The sequence below is a fragment of the Rhynchophorus ferrugineus genome, unplaced genomic scaffold (genome assembly GCF_030347505.1).
Source record: "Rhynchophorus ferrugineus isolate W39M unplaced genomic scaffold, kcgeb_rfMv2 rfM5, whole genome shotgun sequence".
Taxonomy (NCBI): Eukaryota; Metazoa; Arthropoda; class Insecta; order Coleoptera; family Curculionidae; genus Rhynchophorus; species Rhynchophorus ferrugineus.
The window spans coordinates 25,006,600-25,023,053 of NW_027472584.1; the positions used below are offsets into that span (position 1 = coordinate 25,006,600).

The 16,454-nt window shown below is 27.9% G+C and overlaps 1 protein-coding gene and 1 long non-coding RNA gene across 3 annotated transcripts in view; both read left to right on the forward strand.

Moving 5' to 3' along the window:
* Window positions 1-11,326, forward strand: part of LOC143197776 (uncharacterized) — a 29,147-nt gene extending 17,821 nt beyond the window's left edge. The window contains exons 2-3 of the long non-coding RNA XR_013006068.1: window positions 471-565; window positions 11,216-11,326. This is a non-coding gene — a long non-coding RNA (uncharacterized LOC143197776). The remainder of the gene's footprint in view (window positions 1-470; window positions 566-11,215) is intronic.
* An 18-nt stretch (window positions 11,327-11,344) lies between these two features.
* The window catches only part of LOC143197767 (protein qui-1), a 93,983-nt gene continuing 88,873 nt past the window's right edge, over window positions 11,345-16,454 (forward strand). For both annotated transcript variants that reach the window (XM_076406496.1, XM_076406497.1), the window contains exon 1: window positions 11,345-11,602. In XM_076406496.1, coding sequence (XP_076262611.1) covers window positions 11,497-11,602 — 106 coding nt within the window. In that variant the 5' untranslated portion in view covers window positions 11,345-11,496. The remainder of the gene's footprint in view (window positions 11,603-16,454) is intronic.

A 16,454-nucleotide genomic window follows, 5' to 3' on the forward strand; every position in this document is an offset into this window, starting at 1 on the left:
AAAATACGGTAAAGTGATTTTACAGCGCAATAACGCATCGTCTCATAAATGAAAACTGGTTAAGGAAGCGCTGAAAGCACTTAGATGAGATATATTATCGCACCCGTCGTATTCTCCATATCTTACCCTATTCGACTGTCAACTTTTTGCATCAATGGGACACGTACTTGCATAGCAGCACTTCGCAATTTCAAAGAAGTTAGGAAATGGCTTGATAAATGGTTTTCCTCAAAGGAAAAACCGTTTATTTGGATGGATTTTCCAAAGCTTTGAATAAATACATTTTTCCATTCTCTTGAAAATTATATGTTTTTTTCCGAAAAAAAAAGCGGTAAAGACTTTCCGGTACATCTTTTATACCTTATAAAATGATGTAGGGTACAATAAGTTAAACCGGGAAATAATTGAAGACGTATTAATTAATCATTCTCTGTCACATATGTTTCCCAACGTTCTTCTTTTTTTTTCAGGATAATATACGCGATGGCAGCATAATCTGTAAGTAATCGTGAAATCATTCGTGGACTAGCTGTGATAAGAAAATATCGAAAATGAACACGGCAAGGTAAGCTTTTAACTATATCCGAGGATGTTTCTTATAAAATTATCATGTTAAATGGAAAGTAAAAGTTTCCCCCCAAAATTATATTTACGGGGCGAATAATTTTTTTTATAATCGATGAAAAATTCCCCTCTCGAAGGGAAAATGATTAACATAGGCGTTCATCGATGAAATTTTCGCAAAAAAAAACTGTTTTAAATTTAAATAAATATCGTTGAAAGGCGAATTTGAGGATAATCTTAGGAACGCAGCGTAAACAAAGTATTGTGTTTTTATAGGAGCGAATAAAAGTGTTTTTATTTATAGAATATTCGATCGATAGTACATAAAAAGTAAACTGGATTTGTATACTATGACACGATTAAAAAATATTAGTTTTTATGATGTTATTTTTTGTACAAAGTAAAATTAAATACTAATTTGAAATTTTGGGTATAATTTCATCTATATCTAATTAACTATGAGGGGCATTTTGATATTTTGAGGAAAAATAATGTCGAATTTCAATGATATGAATTGACAAGTATAGGCGTGATGGCGGTAATAAAGAATCACAAACATATATTTAAATTACAAGTATGATTACTAACAGTCATCATGTCTATGGTATTTAACATTTTCATGATATTAGTTTTTTTTTGTTCTGGCCTAAAAAACCAGGCGGTGGAATGCATGACGCATACCTGGTCGCGGAGACTTGCCCTGGAGTGACAAGTTGGAGTGGGTTATGTGGGACTGCCTCTGGGCTTACCAATACACTAAACCGAAACCGCCTCACAGTTAACCCCTGTGGATCACTACTGCTACTGCATTAAATTTGGGGATATGGCACCCGCTGATCGGGCAGCCGTTATTGGGCACGAGGGCCCGGCGATTCTATTGATTCGCGAACCTGAGTTAACACACAACTGGATACTGTCGTATAGGGGCAAAAGTTATCAGTGACGCGGTGCTAAGCTCTCAGCTTGTCGACCAGCTCGCGAACAAGCAGGTTTTCAGAAGAACTTGAGATGAGTTGTTGTTTGTGGAATGATTGAGATATGAAGTGCTTGATTTCTGGAGTGTCAGTTTCCTTATAGATTTGATTATTTCTGACAAACCATGGAGCGTTTAATATTCTCCTGAGTAGCTTATTTTGGAAAACTTGAAGCCGTTTGACCTGGTTGGGTGTAACAAACTTGAAGTAGACATTAGACCCGTAGAGGAGTAGGGATCGAATTAACATCTTGTAAAATAAGCATTTGATGGAGATGGGAAGTCTGCTAGAAGGGCAGATCAGAGAAGATAGCAGGTTTGCTATCCCCGAACCTTTTTGGATTGCTTTCTGGATTTGGGAATGCCAACCGAACCGCCGGTCGAAGTGAAGACCTAGGTACGTGACGTTATCCAGCCATGGAATTATTGCGGTGTCGATCTTAAGTTGCGAGACGCGCAGTGCGTAACGCTTCTTATGGAAAATGATGGCCTGGGTTTTCAGGGGGTTGATTTGCAACCTCCAGAATTTGAACCACTTGACCGCATGATCGAGCTGCTTCTGTAGACGTTCATGAATTGTAACTTCGAACCTAGCGGCCGTGAAGAAAGCAGTGTCGTCAGCGTAAAACGCGACGTCAATGTTCTCTTTTCTCGGCAGATCTGAAATAAAGAGGTTAAATAAGGCTGGGCCCAGCGGGCAACCTTGAGGTACGCCAGCATCGATTTGTTTACGACTGGAAAGTGATACCCTGATCTTGACCTGGAAAGATCTGTCCGAGAGATAGGACTTGATGAGAGCGGTTAGGTCTTCTGGGATATTAGTTTTTATTATCAACTGAACGAAACGTTATTTTAACTATTTTCTTAAAAATAATAAACTCAAAATGCCCCTCGTATTTTACAATTAATTTGAAACGTATATCTCATTAGTAGTATAATATTAGTACAAACTTCCCTATTGTATTACAGGTATACGGAAATAATCCAACACTAGGGCATATAATTCAATTCGAATTTATTGAGTTTTAGATAATAGCTCAGATATCTCAGCAATGCATTTACGTCATTACTTTTGTTCGGAATGAGGCTGTACTTCTGTTACTACAATAATTTTATTACAAAGAAAATTTCTCAAAGGCAGACACTCTGAAATGTGTTAAATCAAACTCACGAAGGAGTTTCTTACCCTTCCTTTAGAGATATTAAATTACATTCTTATCAAACTAATTAGGACCGTAACAAGTTTGAGAGACCATTTGCAATAAGTAAATGGCAGACCATCAATTTTCCAGCTAAAATTTAAATTAACTTATTTTCAAACAAATGTTAACAAATCTTTCTAATTATCCTAATTGAGGATGCTTTTTAAAGATAGTGTTCGGAATAAAATGTTAAATAAAATTAATTAGCAGGTGGGTTCCTTTTATATTTTAAACTAATTTTCGAACGATTATTAAAACTTTTTCAAATAACTATTGGCATTAGAAATAGTGTTAATTATTTTGTACAATGTTATTAAAAAAAGCCCTCAAAATTGCAAAAAATCTAAAAAGAAATATTTAGATCTCAAAATGAGGTGAATCTTGAATAATTTCTCAATTTTAAGGTAAGAAAATCAAGAAATATATTAGTTTTGGGTTTGGGTTAAGTGTTTTCGAGATATCTATATTAAATAGTTTCAACAAAGTTCTGTAAAAAATGCAAAAAACTTATAACTCTTAAAGTATCACAGTGCGTACCAAAATAATATCGCCATCTAATTCAGCGTCAAATTTTATATACATCCTGATGTTTGAAACAATATATCTTTATTAGATTGGAATTATAACGAAAAGTCTGAAAATGGCCCAAAATCACCATATATCCTGAGTGCCTATATATATGAAAAAAAAAAGATTTAGATCTCAAAGTTTAAAGTGAAGAAAATGAGAAAAACATATTTTCAAGATATCAATAGTTATAAAGTTTTAACAAAAATCTGGAAAAATGTAATATAGGTATAACTCTTAATAGGTACAATTCAGCATCAAATGTTACAAATATCCAGTTATTTTAAACAATATATATTTGTTTGAATGGATGTTATAATAAAAAATCTGAAACAAAAGGCAACAATCATTTGATTACACCACAAAACAAAAATAAGGTGCCAAATAATCGGATATTTCGATATTTTGTCAATTTTAGCGCAAGAAGAATAAAAAAATACATTAATTTTTGGGTTTGGATTGATTGTTATTATTTGGATTGAGTGTTGATTTTTAAACAAATATTAACACTTTCTGAAATCATTGTAGCTTTAATAGATAGTTTAATTATACGTAGAAAATAATTTTAAAGTTGTTCTATATTGTTAAAATAATCAGAAAAAAACTGATGACGGGTATTCCACTATTAATAGAATATTTTAAATCCAGTAAATCTTACCTGTTCTCACTTTCTGATCAATAAATCGTTCTATAATAATACATTTTTTATCTTCTGCATATAAACTTGAAACAATATTTATAGACAGGGAAATGGAAATTATACCGTTTGTTCTTCTTTTGATCCATTAATTCTAACTAAAACTAAACTTATACATGAAAAATCGATGATTAAACAATATGTATATGTAACGAGGTTAATTTTTATAATTAAAAACAAGCTAATGGGGGTAATCACGTGAAAATATGTGTTAAAATATATTTACAGTGGGTCTTGAGGGAATAAAATTTTTATCATATTTCTAGGGCCTTAGTACTAATTATTTCACAGAGTCAGATTTCCATAAACCCATTTTTCATACACAAGGGAAACGTATTCCTACTTGTAAAAACTATTTTAGGGGTTTTGTTTTTGTTGTTTTGTAAAATATGTTTTAGTTAGGGTTCAAACGCTCGCAAAAAACTTTCGCTGTGGATGTACGACACATATTAGAGGCAGTTAACTTACGTTGTAACTTCAAAGGTTTGCGAACAAAAGGGCGAACGGATTTATTGTGTGGAAATATCGGAAGCCCTAAGTCCGGGCTTTTTAAACACGGCTCCAATCTAAATTGTTTCGTCGCGTTGAAGCATTATATACACATAGACAAAAATTTCATTTAAAATCAGCTGGGTTGCAGCAAAATAAAACACGACCTATGTAAATGAATAAAAACTCTGCGATGAATATAACAAAGAAATGTCTGAAAATGTCTAAAGGATCGTAAATTCACGTCAGTTTCTCTATGGAATAAATGTAAAAATGTATTTGGTCTCAAAATGAGTTGAAACTTTCGCGGTTTGTTAATATTACGGCGAGAAAAACGGTAGATTTGTCAGTCATTTTACCTTCCAGTTTACTTTAGGACAACCTTTGTTATATCAATATAAATGACGTTTAAATACGCTTTCGCTAAAAGAGAATATATATATATATATATATTTCTTCGAATATTATTAATAGGCAAACAATTCTATTAAACTATTCGTCATCAGATTTTAAAGAAAGATAAGTCTGAAAATGGCCAAAAATGACGATTTATATATATATATATATATATATATATATATATATATATATATATATAAATCATGCAATTTTACATATATCCTGATATTTAAAACTATATATCTCTATTTCAATGTGAGTTATAAAAAAAGGTCTGAAAATGGCAAAAAATCACGTTTTATCCTGAGTATATATATGGAAAAAAGGTAAAAAATATTTAGATCTCAAAATGAGCTGAAACTTACATATTTTGTCAACTTTGAGGTGAGAAAAACGATAAGAACATTAGTCTTGGGTTTGGGTTGGCAGTTTTCGAGATATCGATAATAATAGAGAGTTTACAAATTTCTACAGAAAACGCAATATATGTATAACTTTTAAAGTATCATAATTCATACAATAATAACATTACCATCTAATTCAGCATACAATTTTACATATACCCTGATATTTGAAACAATATATCTCTATTTGAATGTGAGTTATAAAAAAAAGTCTGAAAATGGCAAAAAATCACGTTTTATCCTGAGTATATATATGGAAAAAAGGTAAAAAATATTTAGATCTCAAAATGAGCTGAAACTTATATATTTTGTCAACTTTGAGCTGAGAAAAACGATAAGAACATTAGTTTTGAGTTTGGGTTGGCAGTTTTCGAGATATCGATAATAATAGAGTTTACAAATTTCTATAGAAAAAGCAATATATGTATAACTTTTAAAGTATCATAATTCATACAATAATAACATTACCATCTAATTCAGCATACAATTTTACATATACCCTGATATTTGAAACAATATATCTCTATTTGAATGTGAGTTATAAAAAAAAGTCTGAAAATGGCAAAAAATCACGTTTTATCCTGAGTATATATATGGAAAAAAGGTAAAAAAATATTTAGATCACAAAATGAGCTGAAACTTACATATTTTGTCAACTTTGAGCTGAGAAAAACGATAAGAACATTAGTTTTGAGTTTGGTTTGGCAGTTTTCGAGATATCGATAATAATAGAGAGTTTACAAATTTCTATAGAAAAAGCAATATATGTATAACTTTTAAAGTATCATAATTCGTACAATAATAACATTATCATCTAATTCAGCATACAATTTTACATATACCCTGATATTTAAAACAATATATCTCTATTTGAATGTGAGTTATAAAAAAAAGTCTGAAAATGGCAAAAAATCACGTTTTATTCTGAGTATATATGGAAAAAAGGTAAAAAATATTTAGATCTCAAAATGAGCTGAAACTTACATATTTTGTCAACTTTGAGGTGAGAAAAACGATAAGAACATTAGTCTTGGGTTCGGGTTGGCAGTTTTCGAGCTATCGATAATAATAGAGAGTTTACAAATTTCTACAGAAAACGCAATATATGTATAACTTTTAAAGTATCATAATTCATACAATAATAACATTACCATCTAATTCAGCATACAATTTTACATATACCCTGATATTTAAAACAATATATCTCTATTTGAATGTGAGTTATAAAAAAAAGTCTGAAAATGGCAAAAAATCACGTTTTATCCTGAGTATATATATGGAAAAAAGGTAAAAAAATATTTAGATCACAAAATGAGCTGAAACTTACATATTTTGTCAACTTTGAGCTGAGAAAAACGATAAGAACATTAGTTTTGGGTTTGGGTTGGCAGTTTTCGAGATATCGATAATAATAGAGAGTTTACAAATTTCTACAGAAAACGCAATATATGTATAACTTTTAAAGTATCATAATTCGTACAATAATAACATTACCATCTAATTCAGCATACAATTTTACATATACCCTGATATTTAAAACAATATATCTCTATTTGAATGTGAGTTATAAAAAAAAGTCTGAAAATGGCAAAAAATCACGTTTTATTCTGAGTATATATATGGAAAAAAGGTAAAAAATATTTAGATCTCAAAATGAGCTGAAACTTACATATTTTGTCAACTTTGAGGTGAGAAAAACGATAAGAACATTAGTCTTGGGTTTGGGTTGGCAGTTTTCGAGATATCGATAATAATAGAGAGTTTACAAATTTCTACAGAAAACGCAATATATGTATAACTTTTAAAGTATCATAATTCATACAATAATAACATTACCATCTAATTCAGCATACAATTTTACATATACCCTGATATTTGAAACAATATATCTCTATTTGAATGTGAGTTATAAAAAAAGTCTGAAAATGGCAAAAAATCACGTTTTATCCTGAGTATATATATGGAAAAAAGGTAAAAAATATTTAGATCTCAAAATGAGCTGAAACTTACATATTTTGTCAACTTTGAGGTGAGAAAAATGATAAGAACATTAGTTTTTGGTTTGGGTTGGCAGTTTTCCAGATATCGATAATAATAGAGAGTTTACAAATTTCTATAGAAAAAGCAATATATGTATAACTTTTAAAGTATCATAATTCGTACAATAATAACATTACCATCTAATTCAGCATACAATTTTACATATACCCTGATATTTGAAACAATATATCTCTATTTGAATGTGAGTTATAAAAAAAAGTCTGAAAATGGCAAAAAATCACGTTTTATCCTGAGTATATATATGGAAAAAAGGTAAAAAATATTTAGATCTCAAAATGAGCTGAAACTTACATATTTTGTCAACTTTGAGCTGAGAAAAACGATAAGAACATTAGTTTTGGGTTTGGGTTGGCAGTTTTCGAGATATCGATAATAATAGAGAGTTTACAAATTTCTACAGAAAACGCAATATATGTATAACTTTTAAAGTATCATAATTCATACAATAATAACATTACCATCTAATTCAGCATACAATTTTACATATACCCTGATATTTAAAACAATATATCTCTATTTGAATGTGAGTTATAAAAATAAGTCTGAAAATGGCAAAAAATCACGTTTTATCCTGAGTATATATATGGAAAAAAGGTAAAAAATATTTAGATCTCAAAATGAGCTGAAACTTACATATTTTGTCAACTTTGAGCTGAGAAAAACGATAAGAACATTAGTTTTGGGTTTGGGTTGGCAGTTTTCGAGATATCGATAATAATAGAGAGTTTACAAATTTCTACAGAAAACGCAATATATGTATAACTTTTAAAGTATCATAATTCATTCAATAATAACATTACCATCTAATTCAGCATACAATTTTACATATACCCTGATATTTGAAACAATATATCTCTATTTGAATGTGAGTTATAAAAAAAAGTCTGAAAATGGCAAAAAATCACGTTTTATCCTGAGTATATATATGGAAAAAAGGTAAAAAATATTTAGATCTCAAAATGAGCTGAAACTTACATATTTTGTCAACTTTGAGGTGAGAAAAACGATAAGAACATTAGTCTTGGGTTCGGTTTGGCAGTTTTCGAGCTATCGATAATAATAGAGAGTTTACAAATTTCTACAGAAAACGCAATATATGTATAACTTTTAAAGTATCATAATTCATACAATAATAACATTACCATCTAATTCAGCATACAATTTTACATATACCCTGATATTTGAAACAATATATCTCTATTTGAATGTGAGTTATAAAAAAAAGTCTGAAAATGGCAAAAAATCACGTTTTATCCTGAGTATATATATGGAAAAAAGGTAAAAAATATTTAGATCTCAAAATGAGCTGAAACTTACATATTTTGTCAACTTTGAGGTGAGAAAAATGATAAGAACATTAGTTTTTGGTTTGGGTTGGCAGTTTTCCAGATATCGATAATAATAGAGAGTTTACAAATTTCTACAGAAAACGCAATATATGTAAAACTTTTAAAGTATCATAATTCGTACAATAATAACATTACCATCTAATTCAGCATACAATTTTACATATACCCTGATATTTAAAACAATATATCTCTATTTGAATGTGAGTTATAAAAAAAAGTCTGAAAATGGCAAAAAATCACGTTTTATCCTGAGTATATATATGGAAAAAAGGTAAAAAATATTTAGATCTCAAAATGAGCTGAAACTTACATATTTTGTCAACTTTGAGCTGAGAAAAACGATAAGAACATTAGTTTTGGGTTTGGGTTGGCAGTTTTCGAGATATCGATAATAATAGAGAGTTTACAAATTTCTACAGAAAACGCAATATATGTATAACTTTTAAAGTATCATAATTCGTACAATAATAACATTACCATTTAATTCAGCATATAATTTTACATATACCCTGATATTTAAAACAATATATCTCTATTTGAATGTGAGTTATAAAAATAAGTCTGAAAATGGCAAAAAATCACGTTTTATCCTGAGTATATATATGGAAAAAAGGTAAAAAATATTTAGATCTCAAAATGAGCTGAAACTTACAAATTTTGTCAACTTTGAGCTGAGAAAAACGATAAGAACATTAGTTTTGGGTTTGGGTTGGCAGTTTTCGAGATATTGATAATAATAGAGAGTTTACAAATTTCTATAGAAAAAGCAATATATGTATAACTTTTAAAGTATCATAATTCGTGCAATAATAACATTACCATCTAATTCAGCATACAATTTTACATATACCCTGATATTTAAAACAATATATCTCTATTTGAATGTGAGTTATAAAAAAAAGTCTGAAAATGGCAAAAAATCACGTTTTATCCTGAGTATATATATGGAAAAACGGTAAAAAATATTTAGATCTCAAAATGAGCTGAAACTTACATATTTTGTCAACTTTGAGGTGAGAAAAACGATAAGAACATTAGTCTTGGGTTCGGTTTGGCAGTTTTCGAGCTATCGATAATAATAGAGAGTTTACAAATTTCTACAGAAAATGCAATATATGTATAACTTTTAAAGTATCATAATTCATACAATAATAACATTACCATCTAATTCAGTATACAATTTTACATATACCCTGATATTTAAAACAATATATCTCTATTTGAATGTGAGTTATAAAAAAAAGTCTGAAAATGGCAAAAAGTCACGTTTTATCCTGAGTATATATATGGAAAAAAGGTAAAAAATATTTAGATCTCAAAATGAGCTGAAACTTACATATTTTGTCAACTTTGAGGTGAGAAAAATGATAAGAACATTAGTTTTTGGTTTGGGTTGGCAGTTTTCCAGATATCGATAATAATAGAGAGTTTACAAATTTCTACAGAAAACGCAATATATGTAAAACTTTTAAAGTATCATAATTCGTACAATAATAACATTACCATCTAATTCAGCATACAATTTTACATATACCCTGATATTTAAAACAATATATCTCTATTTGAATGTGAGTTATAAAAAAAAAGTCTGAAAATGGCAAAAAATCACGTTTTATCCTGAGTATATATATGGAAAAAGAGGTCAGAAAAATGATAAGAACATTAGTTTTGGGTTTGGGTTAGTAGTATCAAGTATCATAGTTCGTACAATAATAATATTACCATCCAATTTAGCATCAAATTTTACATTATAGAGTTATAAAAAAAATTCTTAAAATGGCCAAAATCATAATAATAATCTGATAATTTAAGCAATATATATTTTTATATTGATGAAATGAACATTTTCGAGTACTGATCTTTGATATATTAAGAAAAATAAAGTTTTTGGCAACATCTCACCAAAATGACATTATATCGATTACACTTAATCCATCCAAGTCTAACGAAAGCGAATATACCACCCAATTAAGCATTAAAATTTACAAAGTTTATGACATTTTCGTTAATACGTCTTTCTTCAAATCAGTTGAAAAAAAAATCAAATTGACCTAAAATTTTCTGAAAAGCTATTACACAAATTTTCAAATAAGTTTTACGTAGATTACTAATTAATAAAAGGTGTTTAATGGAATTTATTTGTGATATATTATAACAATACATAATCTTTCTTTTTAGTTTGAATTGTTAGTATTTGGGACGGATCCAGGGAATTAAGTTATTATCAAATACATTATCTGAATTCTCCTTTGGGTTTATAGAATATCGCAAATCCGTTCTGCCCGTATTACCTAATTTCATAACATCAGATTAGTTATGAGACGTGCATAAAGCTGTGATTAAATGACGTATATTGTCCAGTATAATGGACATAAATGCCCAGAGCTATTATCAAAACAATCAATGATTTATTGAAGCTCGCGAGTGAATGGTTTTTAAAAATAATCCTTCTTTTATGTGATAAAATGTTTTCTGATTGGCATTCCGGCATGATTTAAAAAACTTTTTAGGAAATAAAGACAGCGGAGAAATTTTTCACTTCATTAAAAGTGCTAACAAGTAAGTATAAAAACTACCGCAACGTTAACGTTCATTTTCAGGTTAAATGAATTCATCATGGCGGCGATTACTGAATAAAACACCGACATTGTACAGAACCAGAAGATAATATAAACAAGCTATTTTTATGACATTTAATGCAAAGAAGAGACCTTCAATTGACAATCGTTGTATGATATAATTTAAGAAATAACAATAGTTAAATTCCGACGTATATAAAAACAACACGAAAATGAAAAATAACGATGAAACTATTTTGGAGATATTGCAGGGACACAAAACTAAAAAGTGGCCCAGCGCCAAACTTGTCAAGATATTTATCTCTAGCCACAAACACGGTAAGAAATAGTCGCATTTTAAGTATCATATATCACATATATTATATGCCCTATATATCACGTACATCATATATATATATTAATTAATTCATCAATTAATCGATTTCTATATGAGAATTATTAGGCCTCTGCCAGTTTGGTCTGTATATATTTTTTAAAATATCAAAATAAAAATAAAATTTTAACTAGACACATAATAATCATATAATATTCAAAGTATTCCACTTTATGTAAACATCATTTTACCATTTAATATTGCTTCAAATTTTTAATATATGTTGCTATTTTTACCTATCTGTCTCTGTCTAAATTAATATTATCATAAAAGTATGAATGTCTGACCAAAAGGTTGCAATATTTTCCATGACAAAATAAATATTTCAGTATTTTGTTAACATTATATTGAAAACATTATGTTATTATTGAATTTAAGCCTTTAGAGTTAATATACAGAGAATACAGATTATTCGGATGACTTTTAGTAGAACTTGTTTTAATGAAATCGAAAGAGACGTAATTGGCTTGACATTATTTCTTGTCAATATAATAAATGAAGCGCATCATAGCGTATTTATTGTTTTCTTGTTATTAATTATTATTTCATTAACAAATGTTATATTTTAAGACCAGAATTGTTAAAAACACGCTTGTTTGTGAAATTTTCTGACTTTCTCCGTACGTATTATATCGGGCTATACGGTATGCCGACTGAGTGAGATGAGAAAACAAATCCTTAAGGTAACCCAGATGTTTTAAATTCAAATTCTGAATTATTAAGCCGAAAGAAATTGGTCTTAAGCCTAAGCGTTAGCTGAAACTCTCATCATGTGGAAGAATAATGATTTTATGTTTATTTTAACTTCTCCTTGCATTAATTTCGCTTTTAGCTCTTCATTTTACTTAAATAGTGAGTTGAATTTTGGATATCTTTCTTAATAAATTGTTTTATATATATATATATATATATATATATATATATATATGTATATAGTATTAAATATGCCAATTTACATTTATTTATTATAGTTATATATCCTCAAAGGTATGTATTATAGTAAGAACCCAACTATTATTGAGGATTTATGTCCTGGAAATATATTGTCCTTTGGAGACTGATATTTCGTAGATATTCTGGCTGTAGTAATGTTTTATTTTTTATATTAACTTAACTTACTGTATTTGTGTTTAAATAGTTTGTTTTTAATATAAATCAACAATCATACCTTATCTAATTATGTTGCTACTTAAGTAGTACAAACATAATTGATTAAAGTATGATTGTTTTTTTAACTAAAATGTTTTTATAAGAAAGTATGTTACTGAATTAAGTTTTATAGAAAACTAACTATATCATTTTGTATATAACTTAAATAATATATATAAATTTTGAGCTATATAACTAATATTATTTCTGCAATTATACAAATATTATATATTTCTTTCAGCGAGCTCATATAAGATTATACTATGAAAATACAAGTAATAGTCAGTAATCTAACTCGTATCTAGCTGTAGTAATGTTTTATTATCTATATTAACTTAACTTACTGTATTTGTATTTGAACAGTTTGTTTTTAATATAAATCAACAATCATACCTTAATTAATTATGTTATTACATAGGTAGTACAAACACAACTGATTAAAGTATGATTGTTTTTCTAACTAAAATGTTTGTATAAGAAATTATCTTACTGAATTAAGTTTTATAGAAAACTAACTATATCATTTTGTACATGATTTAAATAATATATATAATTTTTGAGCTATATAACTAATATTATCTCCGCAATTATACAAATATTATATATTCCTTTCAGCGAGCTCATATAAAATTAGAAAAATATGTAAATCACCCTCGTTCTTGTCTTAAACAAAAAAACAACACCGTTTTCAACAAAGGGTGGTTTTTGCAAAGGAAACTTCAACGTTAATTTAAATGTCTGCATATTTCGCCAAAAGGGAAGAGATCCCTAGAGTTTTTTCCGTTGAATTTTTGACTGAATCATATAAGCAAGGTAAAAACAATATAGGGTGTTGAAAAAAAAATCTTCACTAGGAAAATATCTATGAAAATACAAGTAAAAGTCAGTAATCTAACTTGTATCTAGCTGTAGTAATATTTTTTTATCTATATTAACTTAACTTACTGTATTTGTATTTGAACAGTTTGTTTTTAATATAAATCAACAATCATACCTTAATTAATTATGTTATTACATAGGTAGTACAAACACAATTGATTAAAGTATGATTGTTTTTCTAACTAAAATGTTTGAATAAGAAAGTATCTTACTGAATTAAGTTTTATAGAAATCTAACTATATCATTTTGTATATGACTTAAATAATATATATAATTTTTGAGCTATATAACTAATATTATCTCTGCAATTATACAAATATTATATATTCCTTTCAGCGAGCTCATATAAGATTAGAAAAATATGTAAATCACCCTCATTCTTGTCTTAAACAAAAAAACAACACCGTTTTCAACAAAGGGTGGTTTTTGCAAAGGAAACTTCAACGTTAATTTAAATGTCTGCATATTTCGCCAAAAGGGAAGAGATCCCTAGAGTTTTTTTCCGTTGAATTTTTGACTAGATCATATAAGCAATGTAAAAACAATATAGGGTGTTGAAAAAAATCTTCACTAGGAAAATATCTCTGAAAATACAAGTAAAAGTCAGTAATCTAACTCGTATCTGGCTGTAGTAATGTTTTATTATCTATATTAACTTAACTTACTGTATTTGTATTTGAACAGTTTGTTTTTAATATAAATCAACAATCATACCTTAATTAATTATGTTATTACATAGGTAGTACAAACACAATTGATTAAAGTATGATTGTTTTTCTAACTAAAATGTTTGAATAAGAAAGTATCTTACTGAATTAAGTTTTATAGAAATCTAACTATATCATTTTGTATATGACTTAAATAATATATATAATTTTTGAGCTATATAACTAATATTATCTCTGCAATTATACAAATATTATATATTCCTTTCAGCGAGCTCATATAAGATTAGAAAAATATGTAAATCACCCTCGTTCTTGTCTTAAACAAAAAAACAACACCGTTTTCAACAAAGGGTGGTTTTTGCAAAGGAAACTTCAACGTTAATTTAAATGTCTGCATATTTCGCCAAAAGGGAAGAGATCCCTAGAGTTTTTTCCGTTGAATTTTTGACTAGATCATATAAGCAATGTAAAAACAATATAGGGTGTTGAAAAAAATCTTCACTAGGAAAATATCTATGAAAATACAAGTAAAAGTCAGTAATCTAACTCGTATCTGGCTGTAGTAATGTTTTATTATCTATATTAACTTAACTTACTGTATTTGTATTTGAACAGTTTGTTTTTAATATAAATCAACAATCATACCTTAATTAATTATGTTATTACATAGGTAGTCCAAACACAATTGATTAAAGTATGATTGTTTTTCTAACTAAAATGTTTGCATAAGAAAGTATCTTACTGAATTAAGTTTTATAGGAAACTAACTATATCATTTTGTACATGACTTAAATAATATATATAATTTTTGAGCTGTATAACTAATATTATCTCTGCAATTATACAAATATTATATATTCCTTTCAGCGAGCTCATATAAGATTAGAAAAATATGTAAATCACACTCGTTCTTGTCTTAAACAAAAAAACAACACCGTTTTCAACAAAGGGTGGTTTTGCAAAGGAAACTTCAACGTTAATTTAAATGTCTGCATATTTCACCAAAAGGGAAGAGATCCCTAGAGTTTTTTTCCGTTGAATTTTTGACTAGATCATATAAGCAATGTAAAAACAATATAGGGTGTTGAAAAAAAATCTTCACTAGGAAAATATCTATGAAAATACAAGTAAAAGTCAATAATCTAACTCGTATCTAGCTGTAGTAATGTTTAATTATCTATATTAACTTAACTTACTGTATTTGTATTTGAACAGTTTGTTTTTAATATAAATCAACAATCATACCTTAATTAATTATGTTATTACATAGGTAGTACAAACACAATTGATTAAAGTATGATTGTTTTTCTAACTAAAATGTTTGAATAAGAAAGTATCTTACTGAATTAAGTTTTATAGAAATCTAACTATATCATTTTGTATATGACTCAAATAATATATATAATTTTTGAGCTATATAACTAATATTATCTCTGCTATTATACAAATATTATATATTCCTTTCAGCGAGCTCATATAAGATTAGAAAAATATGTAAATCACCCTCGTTCTTGTCTTAAACGAAAAAACAACACCGTTTTCAACAAAGGGTGGTTTTGCAAAGGAAACTTCAACGTTAATTTAAATGTCTGCATATTTCGCCAAAAGGGAAGAGATCCCTAGAGTTTTTTCCGTTGAATTTTTGACTAGATCATATAAGCAATGTAAAAACAATATAGGGTGTTGAAAAAAATTTTCACTAGGAAAATATCTATGAAAATACAAGTAAAAGTCAGTAATCTAACTCGTATCTGGCTGTAGTAATGTTTTATTATCTATATTAACTTAACTTACTGTATTTGTATTTGAACAGTTTGTTTTTAATATAAATCAACAATCATACCTTAATTAATTATGTTATTACATAGGTAGTACAAACACAATTGATTAAAGTATGATTGTTTTTCTAACTAAAATGTTTGAATAAGAAAGTATCTTACTGAATTAAGTTTTATAGAAATCTAACTATATCATTTTGTATATGACTTAAATAATATATATAATTTTTGAGCTATATAACTAATATTATCTCTGCAATTATACAAATATTATATATTCCTTTCAGCGAGCTCATATAAGATTAGAAAAATATGTAAATCA